The sequence below is a fragment of the Sebastes umbrosus genome, chromosome 11 (genome assembly GCF_015220745.1).
Source record: "Sebastes umbrosus isolate fSebUmb1 chromosome 11, fSebUmb1.pri, whole genome shotgun sequence".
Classification (NCBI taxonomy): domain Eukaryota; kingdom Metazoa; phylum Chordata; class Actinopteri; order Perciformes; family Sebastidae; genus Sebastes; species Sebastes umbrosus.
The window spans coordinates 26535979-26549420 of record NC_051279.1 but is presented as its reverse complement, the minus strand read 5'-3'; the positions used below and the strand labels follow the sequence as shown (position 1 = coordinate 26549420).

At 40.2% G+C, this 13442-nt stretch overlaps 1 protein-coding gene across 2 annotated transcripts; it reads left to right on the top strand.

Annotated features, from left to right (window-relative positions):
• Positions 1 to 3252: 3252 nt before the first annotated feature.
• On the top strand, positions 3253 to 12265 carry LOC119496397 (amine sulfotransferase-like). Of its 2 annotated transcripts, none has more exons than XM_037783670.1 (7): positions 3253 to 3974; positions 5374 to 5535; positions 6425 to 6639; positions 8841 to 8967; positions 9122 to 9216; positions 9335 to 9515; positions 11096 to 12265. In XM_037783670.1, exons 2-7 carry the CDS (start codon positions 5379 to 5381, stop codon positions 11218 to 11220), a joined length of 900 nt encoding a protein of 299 aa, XP_037639598.1. In that variant the 5' UTR covers positions 3253 to 3974; positions 5374 to 5378; the 3' UTR covers positions 11221 to 12265. The 2 variants fall into 2 exon arrangements, with proteins under 2 accessions (XP_037639598.1, XP_037639599.1); XM_037783671.1 differs by lacking the exon at positions 3253 to 3974 and having other exon boundaries at positions 5379 to 5535; positions 11096 to 11244; positions 11432 to 12265.
• The last annotated feature ends 1177 nt before the right edge of the window (positions 12266 to 13442 follow it).

Genomic DNA, 13442 nt, shown 5'->3' with positions numbered 1-13442 from the left:
TTGCTTTCTTAGTAAACTTTGTGCTACTCAATGTCATCCAGTTATTTACAGTAAGCAGCTAATGGTTAATGTGTTCGAGAGGAGCACAACAACCCTGGTTGTCTTTAAAAGAACCCTGCCCAACAAGGAACACGCAGAGTCCTCATCCATCTGGCTGTCAGAGAATCGCACTAAGTACAAGTGTAAGACCTCAAATATTTGATTGCATAAGTGATTCTCCCTCTTTCCCATGACACACTTAAATCATCACTCAGTAGCCATCTGTGTTTGCAGGAATCACATGAGAAGTTGAATGGGGTCAATCTGTGTGTGTAACCAAGGCGTGATGAGGGATTTTAGACTAAATACAGCAGGGGGTCCAACAGCTGCTCAGGGTTTCCTGTAGTGTTTTCTAGGAGGACCAGTCACCTCCACTAACATCATAAAAAAATGATTACAGCTTTATATAATAAAACATTAACCTTCAGGGGAAAGATGCAGAGGAGCTCTTCCACACACACTTCCTCCGATGAACAGTTTCCTGGGGGAGACCTTGACCTCAAATTTCTGGTAAAACTATCAAGAAGACAATTAAAGCTGCATTTAAAGGTACAGTGTGTAGGATTTGGCGGCATCAAATGGTGCGGTTGCAGATTGCAACCAACAGAGTACCCCCTCCGCTCACTCTTCCCGTTCCAAGGCTGCGGTAACGTGAGCCACCGGATGCAAAACCGTGGGAACGCTGTTCGCCTCGCTCAGAGGCCATCCTTACCATAATAACACTACTGTAGGAGCAACGGAAGTCAGACGGCACCTGGCGGCACCACGGCTTTGCACTCTGCGGCTCACGTTACCGCAGTTTCACAAGCGTGTCGGACAACTATGGTGGCCTTCAGGTAACGTCAAAACTAGGGCAGTCAAAGTTAACGCAATAATAACGCGTTAATGCAAATTCATTTTAATGCCACTAATTTCTTTAACGCATTAACACAATTTGTGATTTTTAGGTTGTAGCTAGAGTGAACCTACAGAACCTAATGAATCCATCAGTACTAACCATGTCATACTAGCTTGTTGTGAAGGAGGATAAATAACGCTCCAAACTTAAGCTAAATTTTGGCGAGGAAAGACGATCATGGCCATTTTCAAAGGGGTCCCTTGACCTCTGACCTCAAGATATGTGAATGAAAATGGGTTCTATGGGTACCCACGAGTCTCCCCTTTACAGACATGCCCACTTTATGATAATCACATGCAGTTTGGAGCAAGTCATGGTCAAGTCAGCACACTGACACACTGACAGCTGTTGTTGCCTGTTGGGCTGCAGTTTGCCATGTTATGATTTGAGCATATTGTTTTATGCTAAATGCAGTACCTGTGAGGGTTTCTGGACAATATTAGTCATTGTTTTGTGTTGTTAATTGATTTCTAATAACGCAGCATATTTGCCCACTCCCATGTTGATAAGAGTATTAAATACTTGACAAATCTCCCTTTTGAGGTACATTTTGAACAGATAAAAATGTGCGATTAATTTGCGATTGATCATGATTAAATATTTAAATCGATTGAGAGCCCTAGTAAAAACATGAAAGCCAGTGTTTGGTTTGTCCATTCTGCGCTTCTGTAGAAACATGGCGGGAAAAAAAAGAACATCTAGTTTCTCACAGTTTTGCACTCTAGTTTTTTTGGATTTGGGAGAGAGTTGTTCATGTTTACTAATAGTTTTTTGACTGTTTTAGACCAGAGGAATAACATGGACTATTGAAAATGGGCGTAGTTCCCCTTTAAGACTGTTCTGATTAAGTAAATGGACAGGAGTAAAGAATCTAAGTGTTTTACTGATTAGTTAATCTTGTAGTCTTTTTAAAAAGAAAGACCATCACACGGTGTTTTGTTCAAATCAGTCAGCAACAGTCCAAAATCACCGAAGTGATCAGTTCACATTGATATAAAACAGAGAAAAGCCAGTTTACTGATTGAATATCCCTCAGAGTAAAGGTCATTCATGGGCAAACAGTCAGAACCACTTCCTTCAGCTGGGACAGTAGTGGGTGGGAGGTTTTTGGACATGCAGTCCAGTACAGAATCTGTCGTTGGACTTGACGTAAATTGTTGTTCCCTCACAGTCCCTCAAACAGCTGGAGAGAGATATTTTTAAAAAGGAATGTGGGAAAATGTCCAGATGTGCCTCAACTGACTTGATGGGGATTTGTGTTTTAGAATTGTGTTGAACTTAGTTCAACTTGTAGATATTTAGTTTCCTTTTGAAGTTATTTTTAAAGTGTCAAACCCCTTCATTAGTACTAGTGCTAGTTTAGTACTACAGTACTCAGCCTGTCAAAACGTTTATGTCTGTCAGCTCATTGCTCTCTGTCATTGTTGATATTTATCCGTTTTCAAGGACTTGTGTCCTTATTCGCCCCTGCTTTTTTGTGTTTTTGTGTTTTTGTTGTTTTATATAATATAATACTGTTTGACTAAGATTATGATTATTATTAGTATTATCACTTTTTTCCCCCTCATTGACTACTAATTTGAAAAAGAATAAAAACAAAGTAAATTTAGTCCTCCGAAGACGGAGGGAGGTGGCGGGCCAAAATAAATAAATAAATAGAATAACACTGATGATGTCATCAGGGTTATTTCAGCTCGGACTTGGAGACTTTATAAGAGAATATATAATACATTACTTTTCAGTATATGCCAAGTATACTTGGACTCTTCTGTATACTTGACCGGTACACTTAGACTTTTCAGTTTACTTGTCGGTATAAGCCAAGTATACTTGGACTTTTCTGTATGCTTGCCAAGTACACTTAGACCTTTCTGTATACTTGTCGGTATAAGACAAGTATACTTGGACTATTTTGTATGCTTGCCAAGTACACTTAGACTTTTCTGTATACTTCTCAGTATAAGCCAAGTATAGTTGGACTCTTTTGTATACTTGCCAAGTACACTTAGACTTTTCTGTATACTTGTCAGTATAAGCCAAGTATAGTTGGACTCTTTTGTATACTTGCCAAGTACACTTAGACTTTTCTGTATACACGTTGGTATAAGGCAAGTATACTTGGAATTTGCTGTATGCTTGCCAATTGTACTTTGACTGTTTTGTATACTTGCTAGTACACTTACACTTTTCTGTATACTTGCCAAGTACACTTAGACTGTTCTGTATACTTGTCGGTATAAGCCAAGTATACTTGGACTCTTTTGTATACTTGCCAAGTACACATAGACTTCTGTATACACGTTGGTATAAGCCAAGTATACTTAAGTATAATTTAATTTAATTGTTATGTATATCCCTGATACGTACATCAAAAGTAAACTGAAAGCATACTCTCTTATTTTAAGTTTAAAAGAAGAACACTAATAGCACACTTGAATAGACTTACTTTTGGTAAGGCTCTGTAAGGAGTCCCCTGGACCCAAAACGTTTGAGAACCGCTGTCCTGGACTGTTTATCCTATTGTGTTTGTGTGTTCTGCATATACTCTGTGAAATATGCAGTCTCAGCTTATGTAACATCAGAGCCTTGTTTTGGTTGTGATGTTGCATAAACAGTGAGGTTTGTCCTGTTATCAGTCTCCTGCGGCGGGTTGGAGCTGGGGGACAGCTCTGATAAGTGACCTGCTGGGATTTCCTCTCCTCCTCTCCTCCTCTCCTCCTCCCCTCTCCTCCTCCTCCTCCCTCCTGTCATGAGTGGATGTGCTGAGGTGAGCTGAGGTGCGGTGTTGTGAGAACGGGAAGCTCTCTGTTTGTTCTCTTTTTGTTTGTCCTCAGTGCGTAACAGCGCGCGGCCGATGCGCATCTCGAGGTCTCATCTAACGAGGAGAGGCGGGTCCGCCGGGACCTACATGTACTGTACTGGTATAAAGTGGGCTGAGACGGGCTATGTAGGCCTGAGTCCTGCTGGTAGCAGAGAGGAGGACCACAAACACACTGAACCGGGTTCATTCAGCAGCGGACACAAGAGACAGCAGCAGGTAGGCAGCAACATGTTGATAACTTTACATCTGGACAGGATGCGCAGTGCTTTCTGCTCTTTAACTCATTCTTCTTGGCCATTAGGAGCAGCATTTTAGATCCTTCTTAACAGTCATTTTCACCACTTTTGCACAGTTTATGATTGTCTGCTGCTGAGTGATGATTAATGATGCCATGTTATTAATATGGAGCCTTAAATGACAACTATAACGGTCTCCACATTGTAACTGTAACTACCACACAGTACATCATACATAGGGGGAATTAGACTAATATGGGATTTTTTGATTTTTTTTTTGCATTTTCTGGGATTTATAATGTGATATTATGAAGCCAATATATTAAATCCAAAGCCAGTACCACTAACATCTGCAGGATGTGTCCTAATCAAACTGAATTGTTTGTGTAGTAAGTGTTTTATTGTTATATTATTATACTTAGGCTATGCATCTTCTATAGGCCTATAATTAGGTTTCAGGAGCAGTGTCCCAGTCACGATGCTCCTCCACATTATACAGAAACACACTCTGAATTTATACAGGGAATAAAACGTACCAGGAGAGATAGTGGGTTTGAGGGTTCTCCCCAAGAAAGTTTTTTTTTTTTTTCAATCATATATTATTATTACTAGTTGAATGATTATTTTATTATTTACACATTTTCAGCCTTTGTCTGAGGATTTAATTCTTCTGGAAATGTTTGCCCTGTAAAATCATATTCTATAAATCCAAAGAGGAAATTCAGAAAACTTTTAAATAATGTTTCATTATTTATATTGAATAAATAAAACAGTTATGACGAACAGTTCACTAATTATTTGACAAAATTGAGGTGAACATTGTTTCATAAATTACATGATGACACACGTTGAGTGACAGCCCCATCATTTGCATAATGAGGCAGAAATGTATAAAGAAAAGAACACAGAAAAATAAATAAATAAAAAATAAGTGCAAAAATAAATAAATTAAAAAATTAAAAACAATAATTAATTAATAAATACATTTAAAAATAAATATGAAAAAAATAGAAACATTTAAAAATAAATAAATAAATATATATATATATATATATAATGAATAAATAGATACATTAATAAAAAAAAAATAAATAGAAGAGTAAATAACTAAATAAGGGAATTAATACAATGATAAATAAATAAAGAAGCAAATTAAAACAGAAATATCAATTTATGTCACATTTTATCAATTAATTAATGACCCCATTTGAAGGCACCAAGATAATTGTTTCCATTCTATTTCTATGTTTGTGTATCAATGAAAAGACTCCAGACTGATACACTCTGAACACAATTCCATTGTTTATGCTCAAATACAAATGTCAACCAGGACCGATTGTCACTTTCAGCAGAGCACTTGTCTTTTTAATTTGCTTTAGCTATCATGGACGTCAATGATGTCAAGACTCCTGACCATGAACTGGTGCAGCACAAAGGATTCAACTTGATCAGCGGGATTCATGATCCAGACGATGTGGACCAGATTTACGACCTGGAGATCAGAGACTCTGATGTGTTTGCCGTCACATACCCAAAATCAGGTGAGAGGGAAACAAAGATGGAAGAGTCCTCCTCTGTCACACACAGACCCTGTTTACACTTTGTTTACACTTTGTTTTAGAATGGCCGATCACAGATGGACGCTGCTAAACGACCAACAAGATGCACTGCGATCCGATCACTCAAACCACTTGCCGAGTTTGTCTGGCCTGTTCGTTGGCTTGCTCACTAGAGCCGACGGTGCGGGACACACCGAAAAAACGATGCTAACAGACACTCGCCGACGGCCGACAGTCGGCTTATTGTGTCAGGGCCTTTAAATTCCGGCAGACTAGCCATGAGAAGTGCATCGCTGCTTCTCACCGGTTAAAATCATTTGGTCTTTGCAAACAAAAATGTACTTATATTCATTTGCATACAGAGCGGGAAAGTGAGATCCGATCACAAGGAGTCACTCGATGTGGAGACGTATTCTAACGGCAGGTGTGAACTGACGTACTTCGAGCAGTCCACATGCGATCGGCTGACCCAGGACACATGTTAATGCCAGGTGTAAACAGGGCCTCGGAGGAGGCGCTAGTACAGTTTCCTCCACCAGATACACTGTTGTGCTGCAGTGGGAGTTCACTTAAGGTCAGCGTGATTCTTGGAGCTCTCAGCATAGAGGAAGGAACCAGGCTGATTAGTATGTACACATGAATGTCGTGCTCTTTTGTGTGTTGCAAATTGATTTCAGCCGAGAGCAGGGGTATCAAATGATCAGCTAGACAAGAGCGTATTGTGAAAACACAAAACACGAGGAGGAATCAGGGCAGAGCTCCACTCAGAGAACAGGAGAGGTGTACTCACACACACGGCTGACCTAATTGCTGCCATTGTACACACAGAGTCTGGGAGATGGAAATGAGGTCCGTCTGCTCTGTTTGACAGGGACCATCTGGATGCAGCAGATCATGTTGCTCCTGGAGGCGAAGGGAGATCTGACCGCCATCAGTAAGGTCAACAACCACTCCAACGCTGACCTCGTCCCCTGGATAGAGTTGAATGGCACCAGAGAGACGTTCATCACCGCTCCGTCACCCAGGCAGAGGGTCAGCCATCTGCAGTTCCAGTTCATGCCTGCTGCTCTGAGCCAGAAGGGCAAGGTCAGCTCTCTCTCAGGTTCACCTACACACTGAAAAAGACTATTCTTTAGGTCCCCCTATTTAATATTTATAAGCAGTCTAGACCCTTTTAGTGCCGACATCTTGATTATGTAACGGCGTTAGCTGGAGGCAAAACAAAAGAGAGACAGGAGGAAAACACAGATCACCTCAGAGTAGGAGGATAAAGTCATTGAAAATGTCATCTTGCTGTGTTTGAAGGAGTATGGCTGCAACTTGAAATTTTATCACAGAAACGGTGCAAACAACGGCAACAGTGCTGACAGAGCTAACAGTGACAATGTTTTCATGCACAAAATATTCTGTTTCTTGCCCTTATCAAAGACAATATTCCTACTAAGCTGTTCATTTTCAGACTTTTTTTCGGACATTTTTCAGACTTTTTTTGGGGGGTTATTTTTCAGACTTTTTTTCGGACATTTTTCAGACTTTTTTTGGGGGGTTATTTTTCAGACTTTTTTTCGGACATTTTTCAGACTTTTTTTGGGGGGTTATTTTTCAGACTTTTTTTCGGACATTTTTCAGACTTTTTTTTTCGGACATTTTTCATGGTTAATGGAAATCAGTATTCCACTAATATTCCCGTTTCCATGCAGCCATTCATACTCTGTGTATAAATACTTTCCAAAGTTCAACTGAAACTAATAGAAGGCTTCAGCTGCTGAAGCCTCGTATTAGTTTCAGTTGAACTCCGGGATGAGTCATTACCGCAAGTCAACATTAGGATAAGTCATTAGTGCAAGTCAACAGTGCTTTCAATGTACATATGTGCATGTGAATGTTGTTTTAAGACAGAGACTCTGCAAATATCCTTCAAGGCATTGATGTTTCCTGAGATATATGCACAAAGGCCCTGTTCAGAATTATATAATATTAACAAGCGTCCTGAGTGATCGCTCTAAGTACAGGTGCACTCAAGACGCATTGAGGACGCGTTGAGATCCGATCACTCAGACCACATTCAGAGGTGGTCTGGGCCACATATGGCCACATCCTTTTAGCAGTGTGTAGTGCGGCATCGTCCTGTCGAGGTTTATTGCACCACAAAGACCGGCTCGCTGTACATTATCCCTTACATGTATAGATACGATAATACGATAATACAATAATACTTTATTGCCAGACAGGTCTGAAATTTGTTTTGCATCACAGCAGCTCCGTATACAACACTTTACAATCAAATGAACATGTCACTGTTTTCTAGACTAGACAAATACAATCTATTTACTTTGAGTTGTTGACGTCTGTATGACAGCAAAGTAGAATAAATTAAAAGTCTGTCTTAGTTTGAACAGTTTACAGTTGATGTTTGTACCGGTAGTCACATGGAACTGACATTGGATCGTGTTCCATGACGAACACAAAACGGCATTGCACGTGGTCAAGTCACCTGGTTAAGTCGGCATCGATGCAGGCTCGCTGTTGGAGGGTTTTATAACCCACTTCCACTCCCCGCTAATTGGTTTGGGATGGCACTTAATATGGCGGACCCTCCATGCGAACGCGCAAAGAGAGTGTTAGGGGGCGGATTGGAATTGGGCCGACGAGAATCTCTGTGTACACGATGGAAGCAGAATACACAGTGTGGCGATTGTGAACCTAAAGTGTTATTTTAATTAAATGTGTAGCACCAGATGTGTGACATCATTCTGTGCACCGCAACACATGCATCTCTGCAAACTGTGAGCTAGGTGGTTTGTGCACAACAGGCAAGAGGCCGGGTGTCCCAAGCTGCTGTAAAAGCCCCAATTGATATCTCACATCTTAATCGGAAAATGCTCCTTTCGGAATACTATAAGGCCTAATTCAGAATATCAAAACATAATATGCTGTTTAAATGACCCGTATCAAATTCACAATATTGTCATAAGTCAGTGACAACTAACAGAAACCCTGTTTTAGTTTGATCAGATCTCATGCTCTCTTTTCATCCTGCTGTTTGTTGTAGTTGATCTTGTGACTTCCTGCCCTGTAGCTGCAGGAAATGGTACACGCCTAAATCATCCCATTTAACCCATAGAGGCCAATTTCAGGCCCCAGAAGGGTTTTGGCATGAACATACAGCACAGTTACAGATTGAATTTAGCCTATGTATTATTTCAAAAAGGAATTTAAAAGTCTGTCAGTCGCCATAAACAGGATAGAGTTATAAACTGTTGATACCCAGACTGTTCCTCTTTTAGGTGATCTACGTGGCAAGAAATCCCAAAGATGTCCTCGTGTCTTACTTCTACTTCCACAAAGTTGCAAACATGTTGGAAACTCCGAAGGATTTCGATGACTTCTTTGAGAAATTCATGAGAGGAAACGGTACGTTCTTCGTCTGTCACTCACAAACTGTTTGCACAGAGAATAAATATTCTCTGTGCAAACATTTTAATGTTTGCACAGACAATGTTTATTCTCTCAGCTCGTGATGAAATGTCTGCAGTGCGGTGGTAACATTGTGCATTGTTCATTGCAGTGTTTGGGGGCAGCTGGTTTGAGCACGTTAAGACGTGGTACTCGCACAAGGATGATATGAACATGCTGTTCATCACGTATGAAGAAATGATTCAAGTAGGAGAATAAATCATTTCAATCTGTACATACGCTGTCATGTCATACTGTTAAGAAGTATCACTCTATAAAAATGGTTTTGAAAATAGAGCGTTTATGCTGCTGTGTTTTTGTCTAGGACCTGCAGTCCGCAGTGGAGAGGATCTCCTTGTTCCTGGGTAAAGAGCTGACTGATGAGCAGCTGGCCGATGTGGTGAAACACAGCACCTTCAAGAACATGAGGAAGATCCCTCAGGCCAACTATGAGCAGGTTCCAGGTGCTCTGCTCAGCCACCACCAGGGAAGATTCATGAGGAAAGGTAAGAGAGGTTTACTGCTTCAGATGCATACAGGAAACTCGAGGCTGTGGCTCACTTTGCTCGACCTTTAATTGATAATAATCAGAACCAAGAAGTATTCAACTGTCAACTCAAAGAGTTACAGAAGTTTCACAATAATAAATCATAACACAATCATCTAAAAACATCTTTGGAAATGTTTGAACTGATAATAGACAGGTGCAGCGCTGTGTTTCCAAAATGATGTAGGCGTACAGAAGGGCTGGAACGATACACCTATCTCCTAATTCAATACTATCACGATACTTGGGTGCCAATTCGATATGTATTGCGATTTTTAAGTATTGAGATTCAATATTACGATTTATTGCGATTTTTGTTAACTTTGTTAACACTAGACCATGGGGAAAAGATGAATCATACACTTCCAGGGACTTTTACTTTGGAAAATATCTAAATTAATACAGTAAAATATTTGATTTTCAGCATGTATGTAGTCAGAGATATCCTGAAGTCAAATATATCAGTTATTGTCAGGAATTATTACGTTTTTTCCAGCAACCCAAAAATCAAAGAATAAAGACATTTCTCTCACAAATTAGTGCTATTTTCTTTTTAATTTATAAGGGACATGAAATGTTTTATACTTCTGATGAATATAATCCAATCAATCTTATTTACATATATGTATTTTAAACAGTTCCTTTTGTTAACACCTTATTTTGAACCCAGACGTAGTCACATGTGTATACTTCCTCTAACTTTTTCAAGGTGGTCTCTAGCTCTTCCGTCAGCTCCGTTCTCTTTATACATCCATGATCAGCTCCATCGGGGCCGTCTGAATGCATTTAATATAAATGTCAGTATATGGGTGCTCTACAGTTGTAGCGTCGGCCCATTTGACCACAGAGATGAGAGTGACGGCCGGCTTGACCGCACGTTACCTCAATACGATAACGTTTCCTGTCCATGACAGAGTTAGCATGCAGCTTTAGCCGTGATGTCTAGCTCTGCTTTTCCTGCAATGTGTGAAACCCAAAGTGTTTCCATACTTTACTGTATGTGTAGTATTTACCACTTTGGATTTAACATGTGAGGGTGCAGGTCGTATCCACGCAGACCCTCCAGGGTTTTCTACGTTCTAGTTTCAGCTCGCTGCGGTTTGTTTTGGTTGACGGATACGGAACGGATATGACGTCACGTTACTCAGACTACAACAATAAAAGCGGTAACTTACTTCTACCTCCGCATAGACTCAAATGAAGCAAATATATTGATTCTGGCATTAAAAAAATGTATTTCAAAATTGTAACAAAAAAAATCGCGATACATAGGATAATCGATTTTTTTCCCCCACCCCTAGCCTACAGTATGTAGCAATGACGGATGACTCCGAAATGATGGATCCAAGGTTTTAAAGGCAGACTTGGCTTTAGACAGAAGCCTTAACATTTTGTGAGATGTAGATTAAAGGTGTAACGGCGCACAGAAGTGTTCAAACCCCGGTTTAGGAGTCATATATCCAGACTAATGCTACATGGCCGAGTGAGGATGGATGACTACAACCTTTTCCTTCTCCTTTCATGTACTGTGAACATCAGGCACCATCGGCGATTGGAAGAATCACTTCACCGTGGCCCAGAACCAGAGGTTTGACGAGCTCTTCCACAGAGAGATGAAGGACGTGCCTCTGTGTTTTATCTGGGACATCAGGGACATTGAATGATCAGTTGTTGGTCTCATGACAACAGTAAGAAGAAGATAGTCACAGTTGCAGCTTCATGAACACTATGTGCATGCTATACAGAGAAAAAAAAACATTTTCATGCCAGCTTCTCTTTCCTTCTGCCATACTAGTGCCTTTGTACATTTTAGCCTATGAGGCTACACTTTACTGCAGTTTTCCAAAGCATACTATAGTGTTTTCTCCCTTCCAGGCAGCCGCTGGTTTCCATTCATTTTAGTAGACTTTGAAAATCTATGCAAACCTGCATTGAGGACAGAATATGTAGGTATTTTCTTATGATCAGCTAATAGAGATGTTTTAACACTGGATGGCGGTGTGTCCAGCTTCTCCGGTCCAGCTTTCGCTGTGGGTCTGTAGGTAGTCCCCCTGGCGCTGCTGCACCGACGCACGACGATTGCCTCATTAACGTTATGTTTCTGTTATAGCATTGGGTTTAAACAGTGGTGGATGAAGTACCTGAAAGCCACACCGGAGTAAAAATACAGCCACCTAACCAGAAAATGACTTTAGTAGAAGTTAAAGTCACCTATTAGAGAGTAAAAGTCTTAAAGTATCTGATATTTCCTATATTAAATGTACTTAAGTATTGAAAGTAAAAGTACAGTTAAACGCTGTTAATGAAAAAGCAAGAATTTTGAGATTTATGAAGTTTATTCCTCCTAACATTTACGCCACCTTCAAAACGGAGGCTACATTACACTTGGAGAAAAACGAGGTCTTCACTACTTTAAGGATTTAAAGAACAGAATCCAGTTTTTCCTTCCCTCGTAGTCGCAAGTAGTGTGATCTGACATGCAGGCTCCCTGGACTTGAGCAGAAATCAAAACTTAACTACGGCGTTCAGAGCGCTTTGCACTTGCCCATCACGTGAATGATCGACCACTGATTGACCAAACCTGCTTGCTTGCAATAGTAACCAAGATGTTTAGGGGAAATGTATCGGAGTAAAAGTATATGTCTTATTTAGGAAATGTAGTGGAGTAAAAATGAAAGTTGACAGAAATCTAAAAACTCAAGTAAAGTACAGATACTCCTCATTACTTTGTTACATTACACCACCGTCGTTTAAATATTTAAATATTGCCAAATAGGCACTTTTGCTTTTCGTTTTGACACCAAATCCTCCGCCGTCGTCTCGTGTGTCGACTCTCTCTCGTCCTGTGTGTGAAACCTGACTCCTGCTGCTCTGAGCTGAGACTCCGTACGGAGCAGAAACACTCTCACTTTCAGTTTGTAGCGTCCGTTGTCAGACTATGTATTGAAAACACGCCGCTGATATGCGTAAATGAACTAAATGGGTTTTATTTCTGTAAACGTTGGGGGACAAGTAATGTAACACCGACTACCGCGGCAAGCCTAGTAGCAAGCATTGTTGTCTTGCGATCATATAAAAACATAACTCCAACCATTCCTTCACCAGCCTTGTTTCCATTTTTATGCACATTTTGAAGTATTGCGTTAGAAAAACGTTTTTTACGCTCGCTTGAGACGGTGTTTGTCTTTGTCGAAACAGAGTTGATGAACTAACTGAGGTATGGAAACATGTTGCCGGATGAGTTCTGACGTAGAGAACATTTAACTCACATGACTGATGAGCTGTTTCCGCTGTCCGCAGCCTTTTCCCGTTCACTACAATCATTGCATTGATTTGTCTATTCGTTCCGGACAACATGAGACATGGCCAATATATTAGCTGACATGAAAGAACAATTAAAACTTGCCCAGTTGACAAATTCCTGTAGACCTCTCTCCATTTTCCTCTCGTAAATGGTTCGATGGCAGCTTCTTCTGTTTCCAGCTCGCAAACTCTTTTGCTCGGTTTACTGGCGGATTGTAACTGTTATATTATTGTTGCTTGCGAATGCAGTGCAACCCTTTAAATCAATCTCAACTGTATCGCCATGGAAGAATTACTTTGACAATACTAAAAGCACGCTTTCTGTTCACTACACATCAAGCAGTTTTTAACGTATATATGCGTGTATAGTTTCATACTGTGGTGAAAAGGAAGGCTACTTTATAGGACTTGTAGTAAAATGCAAAAACATTGGTATGTTCTATGGACTTCTATGGCTGCTAAATATATAGTATGAGTCTATGATATACAGGAGATGGTAATATACAATTATGAAAATAATGGTGAAAGCTTGTTGTGTCAGTCTGTACAGGGGAACACACTTACTCTTTATGTCCAATTCCTT

Excerpts from the sequence above, each read along its gene's own strand:
- LOC119496397 (XM_037783670.1), top strand. The coding sequence starts at position 5,379 with ATGGACGTCAATGATGTCAAGACTCCTGACCATGAACTGGTGCAGCAC. Across the intron at positions 8,968-9,121 it reads GAAATTCATGAGAGGAAACG|TGTTTGGGGGCAGCTGGTTT; the intron begins GTACGTTCTTCG and ends TGTTCATTGCAG. Across the intron at positions 9,217-9,334 it reads CGTATGAAGAAATGATTCAA|GACCTGCAGTCCGCAGTGGA; the intron begins GTAGGAGAATAA and ends GTTTTTGTCTAG.